The sequence below is a fragment of the Humulus lupulus genome, chromosome 4 (genome assembly GCF_963169125.1).
Source record: "Humulus lupulus chromosome 4, drHumLupu1.1, whole genome shotgun sequence".
Classification (NCBI taxonomy): Eukaryota; Viridiplantae; Streptophyta; class Magnoliopsida; order Rosales; family Cannabaceae; genus Humulus; species Humulus lupulus.
The window spans coordinates 2,228,715-2,251,822 of record NC_084796.1 but is presented as its reverse complement, the minus strand read 5'-3'; the positions used below and the strand labels follow the sequence as shown (position 1 = coordinate 2,251,822).

The window sequence follows — 23,108 nt, the reverse complement described above, 5'->3', positions numbered from 1 at the left end:
AAGGCTCTTGATCTGTCTTTATCGAGCAGCCTTCTTTTTTGTTGCACCGGTGGAAAGACTTTGTTTATGTTCAGGACATGGCTGATCACCGCAGGATCTATTCCGACCATGTCTTTATGTGACCAGGCGAAAACTCCCTGGTTCTCTTGCAAGAATTCCACCAGCGCCTGTTTCGCGGTAGGTTCTAAATTCTTCCCAATCTTTACGATTCGAGTCGGGTCTTTTTCATCGAGATGGACCTCCTCCAGGTCCTCGACGGGTCCAACATTTTCTTCAAAATCCCCAAAGCGAGGATCCAAATCTATATCCTCACTTTGGGCAACACCCTATTTGGTGACTTTTCCACCTGATTGGGTTTGTCTGTCTTCCGTCATCTGCAATCGTTCTGGGGTAGCGCTCCTCGATGTTCCACTTTTTGCCTTTGTGATCGAGGCATTATAGCACTCCCTGGCTTCCCTTTGGTTTCCCAAAACGCATCCTACCCCTGCGTCCGTTGGGAATTTCATGGCTAGGTGCCACATGGAGATGATGGCCCTCAGTTCAACCAGTATGGGTCTTCCAATAACGGCGTTATACGCTGAAGGACAATCGACCACTACAAAAGTGGCGAGTAATGTCCTTGAAGCAGGCGCTGTACCCGTTGTCACTGGGAGTTTGATCATTCCGGCTGGAGCGAGTCCTTCTCCAGAGAAGCCGTATATGGTTTGATTGCAGGGCTCCAAGTCCTTCACGGACAGCTTCATGCGTTCCAGCGTTGATTTATACAGGATGTTCACTGAACTTCCTGTATCGACCAGTATTCTTTTTACCATCATATTGGCCATTTGGATATCCACGACCAGCGGATCGGAATGTGGGAACCGGACGTGTTGGGCATCGCCCTCAGAGAAGGTTATCCCGCACTCCTCTGAGCGGGCCTTTTTCGGCGCTCGGTCCTCCACAGTCATCATCTCGATGTCCTGGTCGTGGCGCAGAGTTCGAGCATATCGTTCTCTAGCCTTTCCGCTATTTCCAGCGAGGTGTGGGCCTCCACAGATGGTTAAAAGTGTTCCGGCTATGGGGGCAGGCTGTAATGGTGGCGAGCGTTGGCGTGTGGACGTCTGCTCGTTGCCACCTGGAGCTTCTCGTTGGGAAGTTCCCGAAGCCCGTACGTACCTTCTCAAGTGTCCTTGTCTAATGAGGAACTCGATTTCATCTTTTAGCTGGTTGCATTCATTAGTGTCATGTCCATAGTCGTTATGATAACGACAGAATTTGGTAGTGTCTCTTTTCGAAATGTCTTTTCGAATGGGCCCAGGCTTCTTGTAGGGCACGCTAGAGCTTGTGGCCTGGTATACCTCTCCTCGAGACTCAACGAGGGCAGTGTAGTTAGTGAACCTAGGTTCATAACGATTACTCTTGGCTCGCTTATTGTCGGAGGTGGAAGGCTCATTGTGTTGCCGTTTCCCACCATTCTTGCCATTACCGTTGCCGTTTCCGTTGCCCTTGCCATTGCCATTTGGTTTGGTGCCATTGGCGGCTTTGGCGGGTTCGGCAGCCTTCTTGCCCTTGTTCGAGGATTTTCCATCATCGGCAATGGCTTCTTCGAGTTTGATATACCGATCAGCTCGGTCTAAGAATTCCTGGGTGGTTCTGACCCCATCCTTACGAAGACTTTTCCATAGGGGCGAACGGCGTCTCACTCCCGCGGTTATAGCCATCATCTTTCCTTCGTCCCCGACTGTCTTTGCTCCGGCTGCCGCTCGCATAAAGCGCTGGATGTAATCTTTTAGTGATTCTCCATCTTGCTGGCGGATCTCAACCAGTTGGTTTGCTTCGGTCGGGTGGACACGACCTGCGTAGAACTGTCCGTAGAACTCCCTTACGAACATTTCCCAGGAAACTATGCTTGCAGGTGGGAACTTAAAGAACCATTCCTGCGCGGCTTCAGAAAGTGTTGCAGGAAAGATCCTGCACCGAGCGTCTTCGGATACCTTCTGAATGTCCATCTGGATTTCAAACTTATTAACATGCGAGACGGGATCTCCGTATCCATCAAAGTTCGGGAGCGTGGGCATCTTGAACTTGCTGGGAGTCTCTGCGTTGGCTATTCTTTGGATAAATGGAGTGCCCTTTCTTCTATCGTGGTCAATATAAGAGGTTCTTCCTCCGACCAATTGTTGCACAGCCTGATTTAGTGTGTCTATCTGGGCTTGCAAGGCAGTAGGGATAGCTACGTTCTCTGCTGCTGGGGGGATGTTCTCACCATGCTTCTCTCGACGATCATTGAGTATGTCTCTTAGATCTTCCTCTCTTCTCCGTTGCTCGCTACCTCCGAGCCGGTTGAAGACATTATTTTGCCGGGGTTGCCCCCCAGCATCTTGTCTATTTGCCTGATCATCTTGAGGTATTTGGCTCCTGCTCCTACCTTTATTTCCTTTCCTCCCATCAGCATTGTTCTTGCCTGAGTCAGCCTCGTTGTAGCCGTGGCCATCTTTGAACTTTGACTGGCTATGGTAAGACTGGTTGTTCCCTCTATTCCCGTCTCTGGCAGAAACACCCCGAGCGTTAGGGGGTGGCCTGCGCTGGTCGCGATGTCCCCGTGCATTATCATGCTGCTGGGATCCACGGACCGCAGAGCCTAACTCCGAGTCTCTCCTGTTACCAGGAGGGTAGTGACCCCTGTTCGCTTGGTGTGGCCCATCATTCTCGCGGCGTCTAGGACTACGAGGCTGTCGCTCGGCCCTATTCTGCCTTTGCTGCGGGGGATTACCTCGAGCAGCGTGGGATGGTGGATCTGCCTCGGGGTCCAGTGGGACGTCGTCATGGGGCATCTGGGGCTGTTCAGGCCTTTGCGGACTTGAAGGATGGACTGGTGGGCTAGGATTGGGACCTCCCTGGGGTGGCCCAGTCTCAGGTTGATTAGGCTGCGAGGCAGGCGCGGCCTGATTTCTGGCCAACAGCAAGGCCGCTTCAAGGGCTGCCATGGCCTCAGTCTGGCGGCGATCCACCTCCGCTTGTCTCTCGCTCAACTCCGCCCTCTGAAGATCAAGTTCCTGCTGCTGCCTCGCCATAGCTTCTGCGGCAGTCTCTTGATTGGCTCTCAGACTAGCCAGCTCTTCCTGCAACGTGCCCAAGGTGCTCCTCAAAGTCGCATCGTCCATTTCCTCCTCTTCAAAATCTAGTTGCGGTTCATCTTCCGCCATGCTTGCTGGGGGAGGAGGAGGTGGCGGATTCGACGGTGCAGCGGCGGCGGTCTGAGCAGCTTTCTTCCCTGCTTTCACCATTAGTTTTATCAACAATGATGAGTCGCCCTCTCAATGAAAGCACCAGAATGTTGACCCTCGATTTAGCCAACTGACACGGAGTCAAAATATGAATGATATAGACGAATATGTATAGATAATAACGTAATGACAAAAGTAAAGAAAACACAGTAATTTGTAGTGGTTCGGCCCCAGAATCTGGTAATGACCTACATCCACTTAGAATGATATTGATATGGGAACAAAAGTGTGATCAGAGAGCTTGGGCTCAATGAGTTTCAACACTCCTCATAAACAATACTAGTTTTCACAGATAATTTCTATATTTCTATGGTTTTTGGGGTGCCCCAAGGTCCCTTCCCATGAGCCATCTCTTGCTTTTTATAGGCTCATGGAGGGTTGCCCAATATTGTTACAGATATTATCCCCTGAATCATGGGATATTCAGAAGATTGCATGAAATAAATTCGGGATACATAAGATCTTTCCATAAATGTTGCTTTGCCAGCGGAACCACCGACCAGTCTGGTCGTGGTAAAAACAGGTCTGTCCTGCTTCTGGTGTGTCTCCTGGTCGATACTCTAGCAGACGCTCTAGGTGTCAGGCACGTGTCAAGAGATTATTCGCCGCGTCACAAATGCTAATTTATTGGATAACAAGTATATAATATTTGTAAGAGTAATTGGTGAAAATGACATCTTTTTTGAAGTTATTTTACACTCTAGCCTAGTTTTCATAATTTTTTGCAAAATGACCTCTGTCTAAAATTTCGACCAGCTGTCTAAATTTTTGATCAGCTGTTTGAAAATTTTCGACCAGCTTTCTAGAGTGTCGGAGGTCATTTTGCTAAAAATTATCAAAACTAAGTCAAAGTGCAAAATAACTTCAAAAAATAGGCAATTTTGCCAGGAGACCCTATTTGAAATGTAATTAATTATCTTGTCCCTTGAGTTATAGCTCTGTCTTTCATATTTTGATGTTTTTTTTTACTATGAGAATACCTATGTAGATGATGTGAACAGTATCAACTTCAAATGTTTCATTGCTGATGTACACATATTAATGGTTTCTGAAATGTTGAAACCGTAAAAGATAATCAATTAAGTAAATGGTTATCTTACCCAGATTTGAAAAAACACTAAGAAATTATAGTAATTCAGTCACTAATGACCTACGCCCACTTTTAATCAATGTATTGATTATATGATTCTTACAAACAGTCAATACTCTACAACTTGATTCCAACCATTAATGGTCTCAAATTATAGTATTTATACGGACAAAATGATGATCGAAAGTGATGGGACAACTCATTGCTTATTCTAGCTTAATATTGCGATAGTCAAAAACTTTTTGACATTTGTAGTTGCCCCATCCAGCAATGTCTCGGACACATGCTATATCTACGTTGAAGTCTGCGAAGATTGGCGACCTTCCACTTCGCAATGATTGACCTCGCTATGCGTAAATGGAGATTCAACGTGTCTCAACTTCTTGGGCCCACACAAATAGTCACACTACAACAAAAAATGTCATTTGCGTCAAATCTAACTGCCAAAATTGAGTTTTTGCGTCAGTTTCATATGTGATGCAGAATCTCATGACGCAAATGCTATATAAAAATAATAATAAATAAATGCTATGAACTGCGACCCCGTGTACGTAGCCACCCTATGCGACCCCAGGCCCCCTATACCCAGTCCCCAGCCAGCCACCCCTCAACCCCCACGACCCCAGCCACTCTCCACGACCCCAATGACCCCTGCGAACCCAGTTAGAGAAAAAAATCAAGAGAAGAGTTTTTGGGTTTTAGTTTTTCAAATAATAATCTTCAAAATAAAAAAATCTATACGAAAAATTTACAAAAAAACTATGTATAAGATTCATAAACATATTATATTCATCAATTTAACCTTACAATTAATATAAATGAAAAAAAAAACTCACCAAAATGGGTTGAGAAATTCGGAGGCGTCGCTGGTTGTTGGGAGAAAACTTAAGTTTTCGAATTTGAGAAAATAAGGGGCTCGAGGACGATGGCTGGGATTTATAACTGGGCGCACCGTTTGCGTCAGTTGCCCACTGACGCTAACGGCGTGTTTGCGTCAGTGCCCTACTGACGCAAACACGCCGTTAGCATCAGTGGGCAACTGACGCAAACGGTGCGTTAACGGTGTCAATTGGCCACTGACGCAAACTTTGCCAATTAACAACGTCAGTATTATCACTGACACAAATGCCCTGGCAGTGCTCAATTGCCACAAATGTTGATTCTCGGTCAACGGCGCCAGTCAACTGCACTGACTGACACGTTTGATTGACACAAAAATGATATTTTGGTGTAGTGTCAGCTTGATACATGTCAGTCGCCACGTCACCCTGTCCAAAATTGTGTATAATAAGTTCCATATGGATTCCATGGATTCTTTGTCACTGAGGTGGGTCAGTTAGTATTACTCTTTATAACTTCTTTTTAGACATTGATGTAACTCCCATTTTTCTTTTTACAAATTATAACAATTATGAAAGATAAGAGAAGATATTTTTATTCATTTTTGAGTGCATTACAATGCTAACCGAATGTTAGAGCTATTAAGTAAAGTGGAAGAATAACTAATGAATATGCAACTATAACATTCATGGGCATTTCATTAGTATAATACCCATAGAATGATGCTAAATACAAGCAAACAATCACTAAAGTTATGAAAAATAAAGAGAAATTCATGTTTTGATGATGAATTTTATCTAGAAGGTTAAGAGATGAAGAAGTTGTGCAAATAAATGGTTGAAGGAACAAGTATTTATAGGGCAAAAACTAGCCGTTTATGACCGTTGGTGAATAGTGTTCATGACCGTTGGGGGTGTAGTTGTTTTCTATTATGGGATTTTAACAATTCTAAGTTGTTGAAGTAACCAATAGGTGGGAATAATTAATTTATGGGTGTTAGAGAAACTTTTTCAGAAAAGTTTGTGAGTCAAAAATGCTAGACTAAGTAATATAAGAAGATTGGGAAATTTTCATTTTTTACTATTCACCAGGTACTATTCATAGTGGGTCCCACAGTGGGGTCCGCAAGGGTCCCACAGTAGGGTCCACATGGGTCCCACAGCGGGGTCCACCCCATGGGTTCCACATGTTGATGCAGTAGTGACACATTGATGACTTAAGCAAATTACTATGCTTGATATTTTGAATATGTTATTATTCCACTATGCTTATTATTTTTAATATTTTATTAGAATAGTATCCCAAATTTTTCCTATAAATAGCCCTTCCAAAACTCATCTTGAAATCACAAAAACCTCATTTCCTTTCTCTTACTCTACCCAAAAATATTCTTAACATCCTTCTAAAGTTCTAAACCTCGGAGATCTAGGCGAAGTTCTGTCCGTAACGCTAGCCTACGAAAACCTTTTAGGTAAGCTCTTCCCGAGCCTTTCTTTTCAGTTATTTAGTTATTATATATGTATAGATTATTTTACTATGCCGTTATAATGCCGAAAGTTATATATAGATTAGTTTACTATGCCGTTATAATGCAAAAATTTATATATAGATTAATTTACTATGCCGTTATAATGCCAAAATTTATATATGGATTATGTTACCATGCCATTATAATGCCAAAATTTATATAGATTACTTTACTATGCCATTAAAATGCTAAAATTTATATATGGATTATTTTACCATGTCGTCATATTTTACAAATGCCAAAATTGAAATATGAACTATTTTTTTTATGTATCCTCATAATACTAAACTTATATAGGCTATGGTCATACTTTGGACTATTATTATGGACTCTTATGACCTTATTCCCTATTATTATGGACAAGTATTATGACCTGGACTTTTCAGTATGACCATGACCACGACTTTTAGATCAGGACCTTGTCATGGACAACTATAGTATGACCATACGCCTGGACATAAAATAAGCACTAAAACAGGAAAAATGGGATAATAACAATATTAAGCTAACATTTCATAATGTAGATTTTATGTAATTTAATAGTTTGTGTTTTTATCAGGAAGCTAACAATTTCGATTGTTTTATCAAGACGCAAGGTAAGTAGAATCCTCATCTACAATACAAGTCTTTTATGTGTCTTATGTGCATTTATATGCTTTATATGTTATCCTGCCATGTTCTTATGCATAATTTATTTTCAAGAATGTTATGATTATTATGCATAAGCATGCTTAATGTTCACAGACAAGTTACCGAAAGCGTTAAAGTAGAGGTGCTGCTTGGGAGACCTAAGTCCCAAATAAGTAAGGAGGGAGATGTACGTCCCTATATAATGAATGTTTATGAGGGAGAAATTCCCTATTATCATGTTTATGTTCAGGTGGGAATGTGATTCCCTATGTAATGCCGGCAGCAGCATCCTCTAGGGCCCAAAAGAAAGGAAAGTGAAAGAAAGAAAATACATAGCATGTTGCATGTTTATTTTAATGCATATGAGGTAGTTATTCTACTTACTGAGCCTTAGCTCATCAGATAATGTTTTGTATTGTAGGTAAGAGACCCCAAATATAAATTGTTGATGAGTATACGTGGGGCCAACATGACTGTACATATGGGGCTGACCTGAAGGGAGTGGAGTTCTGCTATGCTATTTTATAAATAAACAAGAAACTTGGTTTTATTATATTTCATTAAAAGTATTTTGTGAACTTTATCATTTACTTAAAGCTTTAAAAAGTATTTCATGAACTTTGTAATTTACATAAAGCTTTTCAATTTATCAGTTGGATACATTTTCATTTCTACGTTAAGGTGTAGTAACGCCACGAAAATGATTTATAAAAGTATTAAGATTTGTATGTAAGATAAAGTTTTTATCTAGTTGTGAGTATTGTGTGGTTAAGGTTATAAACATTATTTATGTATTGTTTAATAAAGTTTTTGTAAATTCAGAATTTCAATATTGTCATATTTATGTTAAAATTTATTTTTACTCTATATATATGTATGTTAAGAAAGGAGGTCGTTACAATTGATCTAGCTTTTTTGATCTCAAAACCAGTAAATATTGATAAGTTATGTTCATAAACATAAATGTCAATATGTTAGTTGATGAATCGGTATACACACCTGTCAGTTGAGTTTGTTTACTGTTATAGTTAGTTAGCTGGCATAACTACTTTCTCACCTACTTTCTAACTTATCATTTTTTACCTTTGTGATATTGAGTAATTTCACATGTGATATAATAACACGTGGAAGAATGCTATCCAAAGAAATTTACTATCAAAGATATATATGTACTGACAACATTCAATTAATGTACTTGTCATGTATTATCCTTTCTTCAATAATAGACCTTGAAAAAAATATCATGAGGGTGGCTGAGGAAATGGAGAAGTCGAGCTACAATGGCGAAACACAGAAAGAAATAACTGCAGTGAATCCAAAACCCAACAAAGGGTTGGCTTCCAAGCTCATTGACTGGTTTGAGAAGCTTGTTGTGAAGCTTATGTATGATTCTTCTTCTCAGCCTCTTCAATTTCTTTCTGGTAACTTTGGCCCTGTTCGCCATGAAACACCTCCAACGAAGGACCTCCATGTGCTTGGTTACCTTCCTGTTAGTAGCTCTTTTACTTTATCTATTGTTCATTTCTATTGGGTCATTGAAAAGACTCGAACTTTTTGAATATGTAGATTCGTGTTGAATTCTATGACCTGTTTCGGACGACGTGTATATCTATAAATTTTTCGATAAATCTTGTGATGTTTTCAACCTTGTGTCATTCTATAAAATATTCACATTCAGACATGTTGTATGTAAGGTTATTCATAATGTCCACACTTTCAGGCTCAATATCCTTACAAAGTAAAGTGTTACTCTACTTACCACCAATTGATTTTAAGATCGAACCTCATTACTAGTTCTTGTGTTTTTTCCCCTTTATATTGTAATACATTGCAAAGACTTCTACTATCAAAGGATAATTTGCTAAAATAACAAAATAAAAGATTAAAATTAGCAAAATAATCTTATGAATTTTTACACTAGTAGAGTCTCTCTCAGTGTAAATCTAGGATCACATAAAACAATCACCAAAATTACACATGGCTCTTACATGATCTATTACTCTGCTTTTGTTACATAATTCATCTTGGGATATCACTGGTACATATCTTTTCCTTGCTTTTGGTTATGACTTTTTCTCTTGAACTATTTCTTTACCTTATAAAGAGAGGGAAAGGTACAAAAACTTGGTATTCTTAACATTACTTCTTCTGTCATAAATGTAGACCAGTTCAACTTGTTTAGATAGTTTTTTTTTTAATTAAATAAATATTGTATATTTTAAGTGCTTTTTATTTCTGGAACTTGTTTTATTAGTATTTATTTAAATTTGTAAAATATATATTTAAATATAAATTATAATTTTAATATTATTTATTTATTTAATTTATGTATTAAAAATATAAAATTATAATGTATTGTGCTACCTACTTCTTCGTGTTTATTAGCTTTAAAATGTTTATTATTCATGGTTTTTTTTTTTGTCTAAATGTATGGTGGCGTGCTTGGTTGTTGAATAATAATAATAATAATAATAATAATAATAATAATAATAATAATAATAGGGTCCACATGGGTCCCACAGCGGGGTCCACCCCATGGGTTCCACATGTTGATGCAGTAGTGATATAGTGATGACTTAAGCAAATTACTATGCTTGATATTTTGAATATTTTATTATTTTACTATGCATGATATTTTTAATATTTTATTATTTTACTATGCAGCATAGTAACCCAATGTTTTCCTATAAATAGAGCCTTTCAGAATTCATTTTTGAATTACGAAAAATCTTTCTCTCACTCTGCCTAAAAATCTTCTTAACACTCTTTTAAAGTTTTAAATCTCTAAAATCTAGGCGAAGTTCTGTTTGTAACGTTAGCCTACGAAGACCTTTTGGGTAAGCTCTTTCCCGAGTCTTTCAGTTCAGTTATTAAGCTATTATTTATAGATTATTTTACCATGCCGTTATAATGCCAAAATTTATAGATTATGCTACTATGTCTAAAAATTTATCTATAGATTATTTTATCATGCCGTTATAATGCCAAAATTTATATATAAAGATTATGCTACTATGTCTAAAAATTTTATATATAGATTATTTTATCATGTCGTTATAATGCCAAAATTTATATATAGATTATTTTACTATGCAGTTATAATGCCAAAATTTATATATAAGATTACTTTACCATGTCGTTATAATTTACAATGCCAAAATTGAAATATAAACTATTTTTTTATGTGTCATTAAAATGTTAAACTTATATAGGCTATGGTCACACTTTGGACTATTATGGACTCTTATGACCTTATTCCCTATTATTATGGACAAGTATTATGACCTGGAAATTTCCGTATGACCATGACTTTTAGACCAAGACCTTGCCATGGACAAATATAGTATGACCATACGCCTAGACATAAAATAAGCAATAAAACAAGAAAAATGGGATAATAACAATTATAAGCTAACATTTCATAATGTAGATTTTATGTAAATTAATAGTTTGTGTTTTTTATCAGGAAGCTAACAATTTCAGTTGTTTTATCAGGACGCAAGGTAAGTAGAATCCTCATCTACAATACAAGACTTTTATGTGTCTTATGTGCATTTATATGCTTTATATGTTATTCTGTCATATTGTTCTTATGCATAAGTTATTTTCAAGAATGTTATATTTATTATGCATAAGCACGCTTAATGTTCACAAACAAGTTATTGAAAGCATTAAAGTAGAGGTGCTGCTTGGGAGACCTAAGTCCCAAATATGTACGGATGGAGATGTACTTCCCTATATAATGAATGTTTATGAGGGAGAAATTCCCTATTATCATGTTTATGTTCAGGTGGGAATGTGATTCCCTATGTAATGCCGGCAGCAGCATCCTCTAGGACCCATAAGAAAGGAAAGTGAAAGAAAGAAAGAAAATACATAGCATGTTGCACGTTTATTTCAATGCATATGAGGTAGTTATTCTACTTACTGAGTCTTAGCTCATCAGATAATGTTTTGTATTGTAGGTAAGATGCCTCAAATATAAATCGTTGATGAGTATATGTGGAGCCAACATGACTGTACATATGGGACTGTACAAGTTAAGGTGTAGTAACGCCACGAAAATTATTTATAAAAGTATTAAGATTTGTATGTAAGATAAAGTTTTTATTTAGTTGTGAGTATTGTATGGTTTGAAGTTATGAACATTAGTTTATGTATTGTTTAATAAAGTTTTTGTAAATTCAGAATTTCAGTATTGTTATATATTCAAGTTAAACTTTGTTTTTACACTATATATATATGTATGTTAAGAAAGGAGGTCGTTACAGATAGTGTGAAGAAGAAGAAGCCAAAAACAATGGCGGATCTAGATGTGAAGAACAACAAACTTAGCTACAACCAAGACCAATGTGGTAGCAATGTTGGAGTCGTCTTTGTAAATCCAAAACCTAACAATGGCCTCTCCTCGAAGCTCCTCGACTGGTTCGAGAGCCTCGTTGTTAAGCTCGTGCACGGCTCTTCTTCCTCTCATCCTACTCACCACTTTCTCTCCGGTAATTATGCTCCGGTTCCCTATGAAACTCCTCCGGTCAACGACCTCCCTCTCACCGGCCACATTCCGGTCTGTACTGTTTCTTCTTTCATGGCTTCTCTCTTTAAATACTCGTAACTTTTCTTGCTTTACAAGGTAGAAAATACGGATATTTGCGGCATAAGTACCAAATGTTTGAGTTTTGTACGCGGTATAGACCCAATGTTTATTTTTAGTGGCAATAGTACCCAAAGTCAGTAAAAGTGTAATTCCGTCAGTCTTCTCCGTTAGGTCTCCATTTCGTGATGACTGGACCAACACGTGTCACTCCGTGATTGGTCCAGTTCAATAATATTTTTAAAATAATTATGATTTGGACCAATAACAACGTGACACGTGTCTGCCTAATCAGCTCATTAACAGACCTAACGGAGGAGACTGACGGAATTACACTTTTACTGACTTTGGGTACTATTGTCACTAAAAATAAACATTGGGTCTATGCCACGTACAAAACTTAAACATTGGGTACTTATGCCGCAATTATCCCTAGAAAATATTAGTTCTTTTTACACTACTACAAAATATACTTTTTATCAGGGTTAGTCAAACATAAGGTCATGAAAAAAAAATATGGAGTTTTTCACTACAGATTGGATCAAAAACAATTCTTGAATGAGATATTAGATGAATCGAAAAAGAAATATTTATTTGTTCTACCTCCTATTTTTTTATGAAGAAAATGAATTTTTTTATCGAATAATCAGAAGAAAAAAAATAGATCCGAACCTCCTGCAGGAATGATTTGGAAGATCCAAAACAAAAAATAATGGTATTTGCTAGCAACAACATAATGGAGGTAATCAATCAATATAGATTGATCCGAAATCTGATCGGTTGAAGAATGACGTAATACCAATTTGGTGTCATAAACATTGTTTTGTGTTTGAAATTCATTTCAAGTTAGAGAATTTTCATTGCCATATTACAATTTTTTGGAAGTGTTAGAGATTGAGGAATTAATTTCTCTACATTATGCTTATTAGAGTAGTAAAGATGATGAGATTACTTAACTAATTAATGTCTTTATTACTACAAAAACAACTTATTATTAATCAATTATATATATATATTTATAGGAGTGCTTAAATGGAGAGTTTGTTCGAGTGGGTCCTAATCCCAAGTTTGCTCCACTAGCTGGATTTCACTGGTACGTACACCTACACATCTTTTTCTTTTGAATTTTAATTAGTTCAACTCATCACATTTTAAGTGAAAGCAAATTTTGATTATTGATTTATTGGAAAAGCTAGAGCTAATTAATTCATTCAGATATTCTGATTTTGTTTATTATTATTATTATGTACAGGTTTGATGGAGATGGGTATGTGGTCTTCTGCTGTTGTTACTACTGTTCCATCGTTGACTTTATTAATTGACTTAATATTTTTGAGTTGAATTTTGTAGAATGATTCATGGTTTGCACATTAAGGATGGAAGAGCAACATATGTGTCTCGTTATGTTAGAACTTCACGTATTACACAAGAACACTTCTTTGGAGGTCCCAAATTCATGAAGGTATATACTATATATAAGTTAAGAGAGTACAAAAAGTGAAAAATAATGTACAAGTAATTTTATTATCTTAATGTATTTAGATGAATATATATAGGACAATTTTATTATAAGGGCTTCACTTTAAATCCTATTTATGGGACTCTCAGTGTTCTTGATCTTTGAACAATTTTCGGCGTGATTTTTTTTATGACCGTGTATATTGTAGCTATTTAGAGCATCAACGTGATTTTTAGAAAATTCTGAATAATTTACAGTACCGAAAACTAGGTTCAAACATGTTTTTGCACGCTTGACTAATTTTTTTTATGCGCGTGGAAAGCAACATGTTTGAACCTAGTTTTCGGTACTGTAAACTATTCAGAATTTTCTGAAAATTTGCAGGATGCTCTAAACAACTATAATAGACATGATTATAAAAAAATCGTGCCGAAAATTGTTCACGAGTCGTGAACAATGAAGAGCTCTACTGGTAGGGCTTAAAATGAAGCCCTTATAAAAAAAATTATCTTATACATATACAGGATAGTTATGTTGTAGGGGCTTCAAAAAGAGTCCCATCGGTGGGGCTTTTGTGCATTCCCGACTTGTGAATAGTTTTTGTTATGATTTTTATTTATGACTGTGCATATTGTAGTTATTTAGGGTATCTTGCAATTTTTCAGAAAATTGCTAATAATTTACAGTGTCGAAATTAGTCGCATGTGTAACAACCTGTTTTGAACCTAGTTTTTGGTAATGTAAACTATTCTGAATTTTCTAAATAACTACAATATATACGGTCATAAAAAAAATCGCACCGAAATTTTTTCATGTGTCGGGAATACACAAGAGCCCCACTGGTAAAGCTCTTTTCGAAGCCATACAACATATTTTCCCTATTTGTATATATATATTGTTTTGTGATTATATATTTTATCTCTTTTATTACAAGGTAATATTTTAGTCACTTTGCTCCCTTTAATGCTTATCAAAGAATGTCAAAGTATTTTTCAAGTTTAGTTAAGTTTAAATTTCAAATGGTTTATTTCAAATTAACTTCATTTTTTGAGTTTTTTGTTATGAAACTTTCAGATTGGAGACCTGAAAGGGTTTTTTGGGTTACTCATGTTGAACATACAAATTCTCAGAGCAAAACTCAAAGTGTTAGATCTTTCATATGGAAATGGAACAGGTATATATAATATTATCTTATCTGGGTATTGAAATATTCATCTTTGTATGTAGTGTATATATGTAATGCTTATATATACTGATCACTAACTATATTTTCCTACCAAAATTAACTGTTTGATTCTCTTTTACCAGCTAATACAGCTCTTACATATCACCATGGGAAACTTCTAGCACTGTCAGAGGTAGACAAACCATGTAAGCATACATACAGCCCGGCCCGGGCTAGGCCTGTGCCTGGGCCCCATATAATGGGCCCAATCTTTTTGAAAAATATCATTTTATATATAAATTTTGTATAGGTCTCCTACCACTCAGGCCCGGCCCTGTAATCATATAGTTTTTCTTCAATTTATTTATTGGATTAATTTGCTGTTCTACTTCTGAAATCACAACAACATTACTGAAGATATACAGAAAAAAAATCCATTCACAATACAAAACTTTTATCACTATATATCACTTTTAGGAATAACATAATTATGATTTTTCATTACAAATTCTTTATTTTTAGTAGCATATTGTTGTTATGACTTTAAGATCTTTTGTAGTACAATTAAGTGGACTGAGATTATTCAAGTTTGACTATATATTCAGATGTCATTAAAGTGTTGGAAGATGGAGATCTGCAAACTCTTGGCCTGTTGAATTATGACAAGAGATTGACTCATTCATTCACAGCACATCCAAAGGTTGATCCATTTACAGGTGAGAAGATCCTCAAAAAATAAAAGTCAATAGGAGAGAGTTGACCTTGGTGAATCATCTTCTCTCTTTGCTTACTACAAAATTGACTCCTAATAATTAATGCAGGAGAGATGTTTACATTTGGGTATGCACATACTCCTCCTTACATCACTTACAGAATTATTTCCAAAGATGGTTTCATGCATGATCCAGTTACCATAACAGTATCAGACCCCATCATGATGCATGACTTTGCCATTACTGAAAATTATGCCATTTTCATGGATCTTCCCATGTTTTTCAGACCAAAGGTATGTTTGTATAGATAGTTGAAGAGACACTCCATTCATTTCAATTTGTTTTTAAATGGAACCTCATCACGATTCTTATCATGTTCGAAATAGACTCATATAAATCTGGTATTCGCGTCGGTGGAGTACTGATGCAAACCTAACACTTGTGTCAGTGGAGCACTGAAGCAAACGAGCCTGGCATTCATTGACGCGAATGCCAGGCTGGTTTGCGTCATGGGATTTTGCATAATTTTTAAAACTAATAATGCAAAAAATCAATTGCAGCAGTTGGTGTTAGAGAAAAATATCCCACATGGAAAATGTGTGAGCACATTCAACAATACATATGACCATGAGTTACTCTACTCATCACCAATTGGTTTTGAGATGGAACTCTATGCTTCTTACCATGTACCTCACTCTACTTCTAGAAAACTCTAACGAGTAAACACAATTCAAATCCAAAACTGGTCCAAAAAAAGAGAGCCAAAAGAGATTCGGGGATAGTGCACCAAAAAAAAAGTCACTTGTGATCGAGCCATTCAAGATTGGTGAGCAAAAATAGCCACCATCTTGAGGGCCGGTCCAAAAAAAGAAAGCCAGAAGAGCCACTTGTGATTCGAGGATAGTGCGCCAAAAAAAAAAGTCACTTGTGATCGAACCATCCAAGATTGGTGAGCAAAAATAGCCACCATCTTTGAGGGCCAGTCCAAAAAAATAGAGTCAAAAGAGCACTTGTGATTCGGGGATAGTGCGCCAAAAAAAAAGTCACTTGTGATCGAGCCATCCAAGATTGGTGAGGAAAAATAGCCACCATCAGCCACCATCTTGAGGGGGATGCTAGAGAAAAATACACATGGAAAGTGTGTGGGCATATTCAACAATACATAAGAACATGGATTACTGTAATGACCCACTAATCTAGACTAATTGGACCATTATCGAAACTATACATAAAACTTACATTTTTACGAAAATACCATAATTTATTGAGTAACTTGAAAATAAGAGTTATTTACAAATAAACAGAATACTAAGAAGGATTTTGGGATCCCATTGTCTTTAAAACAAAACAAGATTTAAAATAAAAGACATTACATAATAATGCGGAAAATACACATAAAAACCATAAAAACATAAAAGGAGACTATATCCTCGAATCGAATAACGCTCGGCCCCTTGACTCCATTCATCATCGATACACATTCTCCAAGCATCATGAATCTTTCCGCCTCTAAACTTATTTTCCTGCACATAAACAGAAAAGAGTGAGCCTAATGCCCAGTAAGGAAAATCTAACACAAAATCATATACATAAATTCATAAGAAAACATAAAGACTTAACATAATACATATAACATACACTTATTATAATGGCCATTATTACTTGGGGTCCCATAGACTAAACAAGCATATGCCCATGGGATTAGTGGGGTCCTACTAGCTAAGTAGGTCATATGCCCATAACCCATTTGGGGTCTTGTTAGTCATATGGGTCATATGCCCAAGCCTACAAACATACATATATCATAACACTTTTAATAACATAAAACATATAGATAACATAATCACATAACATGTTGATTCTAGCCTATTTCCTTACCAAAGTTACCGAGATTATGGACTGAGTTGGGATTGTTGGAACACTCCTAAAACCATAAGAAAGAGTAAGTCTAAAGAAAGGAGATGAAGTGAAAGAGATGGAAAGACTAAACCATAGAAAACATACTTACCAACTTATATGCTTAAAAGCTTGGATTCCCTAACCAAAATAAGAATAAGGTTAGGGGACTGAGTAGAAGGTTTTGAGAAAGGAAATAACATAAAAATACAGAAAAGAACTATAGTTTTGGGTTTACCTCAAAGATTGCAAGACCAATCTAACATCCACCGAAATACTATAGCACTCACTTCCCAAAGTGTTTGATAAGCTTATGATGTTTAAGCTTATAGTTTTTCCCCAAACCAAGTGTTTACACTCTCACACTCACTTAACACTAGCAGCCTCTGAACTTAGAGCAAATGGTGAATAATGGCTGGGTACTAGGTCCTATTTATAGAGTTTGGGAATGAAAATATCTTGATTTTACTTGAATAAAAATAATGGCTTTTTAGGTGAAAATCATTTGAATAATCGTTCAGCAGAGGCTGAAGACTCGTTCAGAAGATGCTGGACTGTTGAAGGAGTTTGAATGGCTGAAGGGAAAAGAATTCAAATGTATTTGAATTCATGCTGGTGGAGGCGATATATCGCCCCCTATAGGCGATATATCGCCTGGACCTTTGTTCCCGAGGCGACCGTGCATCGATTCGTGTTTTCCGTATCTACGTGCTGCGACATATCGCCCCCTATAGCTGCGATATATCGGCATACGCAGAATATTTAAACACGAATTTACACATTTTTAGCTAAGTTTGAATGGATTAAACAGCCTTGACTAAGCCCTCAACGTGCTCAAAGCTGCTGACTGACCCTATACATTCAAACTTTTACCCTTATTTAATTTAATCCTCAAAAATACTTAATCCTTAATTACCATTCAAAACATGTGCTTAAAATCCTATTGGTTGATGTCTAAACCTTATAATATAATAATATAATCCTTAATATCAGACACATTAATCAAACCTTAGGTTATACTTAATATTCTTAAACTATAGGTTAAACTTAGAAAATCTATAAGTACTACTATGAGTGTCCAAATAACTCCCGGTCTGAACCAAAAATCCAAAGTAACAATGATAACACTAAACATACTATAATACTACTAAACAATTAGCTAAGTAAAGTTCTTGGACTCTACAATTACTCTACTCATCACCAATTGTTTTTGAGTTAGAATTCTATGCTTCTTACCATGCACCTCACTCTACTTCTAGACCACTTTCCATATTCCAACAGTTGGGAACTGACGCAAATGACCATTTTTGTAGTAGTGAATGTGTGTTGATGTCATATGGTTTGAGACTCGTACTATTTTGCTTGAATTCCAGGAAATGGTGAAGGAAAACAAGATGATATTCTCATTTGACACCACCAAAAATGCTCGATTTGGTGTGCTTCCACGGTATGCAAAGGATGAGCTTCTGATCAAATGGTTTGAGCTTCCAAATTGCTTCATATTCCATAATGGTGCACTTTTTTCACTTTTCTTTTCTTCCTACTTTTGTTGCCTTGTGATGTTATATTCATTGTTGTTATTTTCCTGAGCTTGCTGTGTTATATATGGTGCCAATTCTTAGCCAATGCTTGGGAGGAGGAAGATGAAGAAGTTGTTATGATTAGTTGTCGTATTGAGAACCCTGATTTGGACATGTACAGTGGGGGTATCAAAGAAAAGTTTAACATAAATGTTTCTTTGTAAGAGGTTTTTTTTACCCTTTTATTGATATAAAAGTGCTTCTTCTGTATGAGGTTTGTGTATCTGATAAAATATAGCGATGCTATTGTGTTTTCAAATGCCTCAGATATGAGATGAGATTCAACATGAAAACTGGTCTAGCTTCCCAAAGACAACTTTCAACATCAGCTGTAGATTTTCCTAGGGTGAATGAGAGCTACATTGGCAGGTACAAATATATAGGTCAATTCTTCTATAAGAGCTTCACTTTAAGCCCTACCGGTGGGGCTCTTAGTGTTTCTCGACCTGTGAATAGTTTTCGGCGCGATATTTTTTATGATCGTGTATATTGTAGCTATTTAGAGCATCCTGCAAATTTTCAGAAAATTTCGAATAGTTTATAGTATCGAAAACTAGATTCAAACAAGTTGTTTTCCACGCGCATAAAAAAAATTAGACACGCGTGCAACAACATGTTTGAACTTAGTTTTCGGTACTGTAAACTATTTGGAATTTTCTGAAAATATGCAAGATGCTTTAAATACCTACAATATACACGGTCATAAAAAAAAGTCGCGCCGAAAACTGTTCACAGGTCAAGAACACTGAGAGTCTCACCGTTAAGACTTAAAATAAAGCCCCTATAGGAGAATTCCCCATACAGGCGAATAGCAATATAGATTTGCTTGCATTTTACATAGCACTCTTTGTTATAGCATAAATTTACTAGTTTTGTTTAGACAAAATTATATAAATATATTTCATTTTTAGTGTTTGGTTCATTCGTTTATCATTTGTAATCCTAAACCCTATATTTTCATAATACTGGTAAAGAATACAAATAGTGTTTTGTCAATATCGGTATTGACAAAAGTTGGTTTCGTCATGTGCATAGTTATAAAGTCTAATCTTTCATCATGATAGTGTATATTGTAGTCATTTAAAACATCTCACAAATTTTCAAATAATTCTAAATAATTATGGTACCGAAAACAAAGTTCAAACAGTCGAATTTTCCATGCGTATCTATTTTTGAGTGCATGCGTGCAATAAGCTATTTAAACCTTGTTTTCAGCACCGTAAATTATTCAGAATTTCTTGAAACTCTGTGGGATATTCTAAATGACTACAATATGCACTATAATAATAAAAAATTAGAATTTATAATTATCTACATTCTGAAACCAGCTTTTATAGTGTTTCTTATATATATATTTAGGGGAATTCTCCTATAGGGGCTTCACTTTAAGCCCTACCGGTGGGGCTCTCAGTGTTCTTGACCTTTGAACAGTTTTCGGGGCGAATTTTTTTTAAGACCGTGTATATTGTAGCTATTTAGAGCATCAGCGCGATTTTCAGAAACTTGGTTCAAACATGTTGTTGCACGCGTGACCTATTTTTTTTATGCGCGTGGAAAGCAACATGTTTGAACTTAGTTTTCGATACTGTAAACTATTATGAATTTTATGAAAATTTGCAGGATGCTGTAAATAGTTACAATATACACGGTTATAAAAAAAAAAGTTGCGCCGAAAACTGTTCACGGATCGAGAAACATTGAGAAACCTGCCGGTAGGGTTTAAAGTGAAACTCCTATAGAAGAATTGTCCTATATATTTATATTGAATATGGTGGCAAGTTAGTCAAAATGCTTCTCCACTAGCTTGATGGGAAGTACTTATCTCTTACTCAACTTAATTATCTCTCTTGATTGTGTGAGTAAACAACGATATGTGTATGGAACCAGATTTGACAGCCTTGCAAAAGTGACAGGAATTGTGAAGTTTGATCTACATGCTGAGCCAGAGAGTTCTGGTAAAACATGCTTAGAGGTTGGTGGAAATATTCAAGGCCTCTATGATCTTGGACCTGGTAGATTTGGCTCAGAAGCTATATTTGTTCCCAAGGTTCCTGGAGTCAATTCTGAAGAAGATGATGGCTACCTAATATTCTTTGTTCATGATGAGAATTCTGGGTACCTACTATTTCATCTCTTTCACAGTGACACTTGACAATCTTATAATATGTTTGTGGCAATAGAATTCATTATTTTCTTTCTGCAACCTTTGCAGAAAATCAAAGGTTCATGTGATTGATGCAAAGACAATGTCAGAAGATCCGGTTGCTGTAATTGATTTGCCTTGTAGAGTTCCCTATGGATTTCATGCCTTCTTTGTCAGTGAGGTCAGTAATATATATACAGATCTTAATTTAAACAGTTAGTCGAAAATTTAGATAGATGATCGAAAAATTCAAACAGCCGGTCGAAAATTTTAGACAATTCGTTAAAAAATTTAGACAGTTGGTCAACCTTTTTGCAAAAAATTATCAAAAGTAGACCAGAGTGTAAAATCACTTAAAAAAATTATTTTCACCAATTTCTCGTGTGTGTGTGTGTGTGTGTATATATATATAAGTTGAGTATGTTTGCTGTAATAGTCATTTAGATAGCATTAGTTATAATAACAGTTTGTGTTCTCTTGTTTCTTTAATCTACTTTCCAAACCCTCATATATATTAATTATATAGCTAGAAAGATTAACTTAACATGAAATATGCATAGATATGAATCTATAAAATGAATCTCACTTGAGCTTTTCTTCTTCTTGATCAGGAACAACTACAAGAACAAGCAAAACCCTGAAGTGTAAATCTTCATCTACTCCAAGTTTCGACCAAAGAATCTATTATTTTCACATTGATCTATCAAAAATAGTTTATAATATTTGTAAGAATAATTGGTGAAAATGACATCTTTTTTTAAGTTATTTTGCACTCTTGTCTAGTTTTGATAATTGTTTGCAAAATGACTTCTATCTAAAATTTCGATCAGCTGTCTAAATTTTTTGACCAGTTGTTTGAAAATTTTCGACCAACTTTCTGGAGTGTCGGAGTCATTTTACAAAAATTTATCAAAAGTAGGTCAAAGTGCAAAATAACTTCAAAAAATAGACAATTTTGCCTAAAGACCCTATTTGAAATGGAATTAATTATCTTGTCCCTTGAGTTACAGCTCTGCCTTTCATATTTTGATGTTTTTCTTTTAACTATGAGAATACTTATGTAGATATGTGAATGGTATCAACTTCAAATCTTTCATTGATGGTGTATATATATTAATGGTTTCTGAATTGCTGAAACCGTGAAGATAATCAATTAAGTAAATTGTTATCTTACGCAAGTTTCAAAAACACTAAGAAATTATAATGGTTCAGCTACTAACAACCTACGTTCACTTTTAATCAATGTATTGATTATATGATTCTTACAAAGAGCAAATGCTCCACAAATGCAATGATTGACCTCGCTATGCATAAATGGCGAATCAATGTATCTCAACTTATTGGGCTCACGCAAATAGTCAGGTTGTGACATGTCAGTCGCCATGTCACCCTGTCCAAAATTGGGTATAATAAGTTCCATGTGGATTCCATGCCTTCTTTGTCACTGAGGTTGTTCAGTTAGTATTACTCTTTATAACTTCTTTTTAGACATTGATCTAGCTCTTTTGATCTCAAAACCAGTATATATTGATAAGTTATGTTCATAAACATAAATGTCAATATGTTAGTTGATGAATCGGTTTACACAACTTTCAGTTGAGTTTGTTTACTGTTATAGTGAGTTAGTTGGCATTAGGGCTGCACATCGAGCAGGTTTTCAAGTTGTCGGGTTCGAGTTTGGTCTGGTTCAGGTGCACAAAAATGGTACCGAACTCGTCTGATACATTTTTGGATTTCGGATTTTCGGGTGGGGTCGGGTCAAGTTTGGGCCTTTAATGGGCTTTGACAACATTTTTTGAGTTTGTTTTTTTTAACTTTTATCATGTATTTTTACCAAAATAAAATAATTTATAGCAAAATATCAACATTCAAAAGCATAATTGTTGAATTGTTTTTTGTTAGACATTACACTCAAAAATTATAAAACAAAAATCTATAAAAACATAATATCAAAACATAATTTCAGGTTTCCTTTCGGGTTTCAGATTTAACTCGAACCCGCACACCATAATAAGTTTAAACCCGAATCTGAATGTGTTCAAATCAGTTCAGGTGCACTCGAAATTTTCAAATTTTGGCTAAAATTGGATTTTGCGGGCTCGGGTCGGTCAGATTTTCGAGTTTTGCGAGTTAAATGTTCAGCCCTAGCTGGCATAACTTCTTTCTCTCCTACTTTCTAACTTATCATTTCTTACCATTGTTAAGCT

The 23,108-nt window shown here is 36.1% G+C and overlaps 1 protein-coding gene and 1 long non-coding RNA gene across 2 annotated transcripts; both read left to right on the top strand.

Moving 5' to 3' along the window:
- The first annotated feature begins 6,558 nt into the window (after nucleotides 1-6,558).
- Nucleotides 6,559-8,171, top strand: LOC133828771 (uncharacterized). Its single transcript, XR_009891314.1, has 3 exons — nucleotides 6,559-6,667; nucleotides 7,284-7,320; nucleotides 7,776-8,171. It is a non-coding gene; the product is annotated as an uncharacterized LOC133828771 (long non-coding RNA).
- Nucleotides 8,172-8,564: 393 nt separating this feature from the next.
- LOC133829637 (carotenoid 9,10(9',10')-cleavage dioxygenase 1-like) lies at nucleotides 8,565-21,542 on the top strand. Its single transcript, XM_062259372.1, has 14 exons — nucleotides 8,565-8,843; nucleotides 12,968-13,038; nucleotides 13,198-13,212; nucleotides 13,296-13,407; nucleotides 14,479-14,578; nucleotides 14,713-14,775; nucleotides 15,175-15,285; nucleotides 15,391-15,575; nucleotides 18,552-18,690; nucleotides 18,801-18,918; nucleotides 19,026-19,127; nucleotides 20,619-20,873; nucleotides 20,971-21,082; nucleotides 21,513-21,542. Exons 1-14 carry the CDS (start codon nucleotides 8,598-8,600, stop codon nucleotides 21,540-21,542), a joined length of 1,659 nt encoding a protein of 552 aa, XP_062115356.1. The 5' UTR covers nucleotides 8,565-8,597.
- The last annotated feature ends 1,566 nt before the right edge of the window (nucleotides 21,543-23,108 follow it).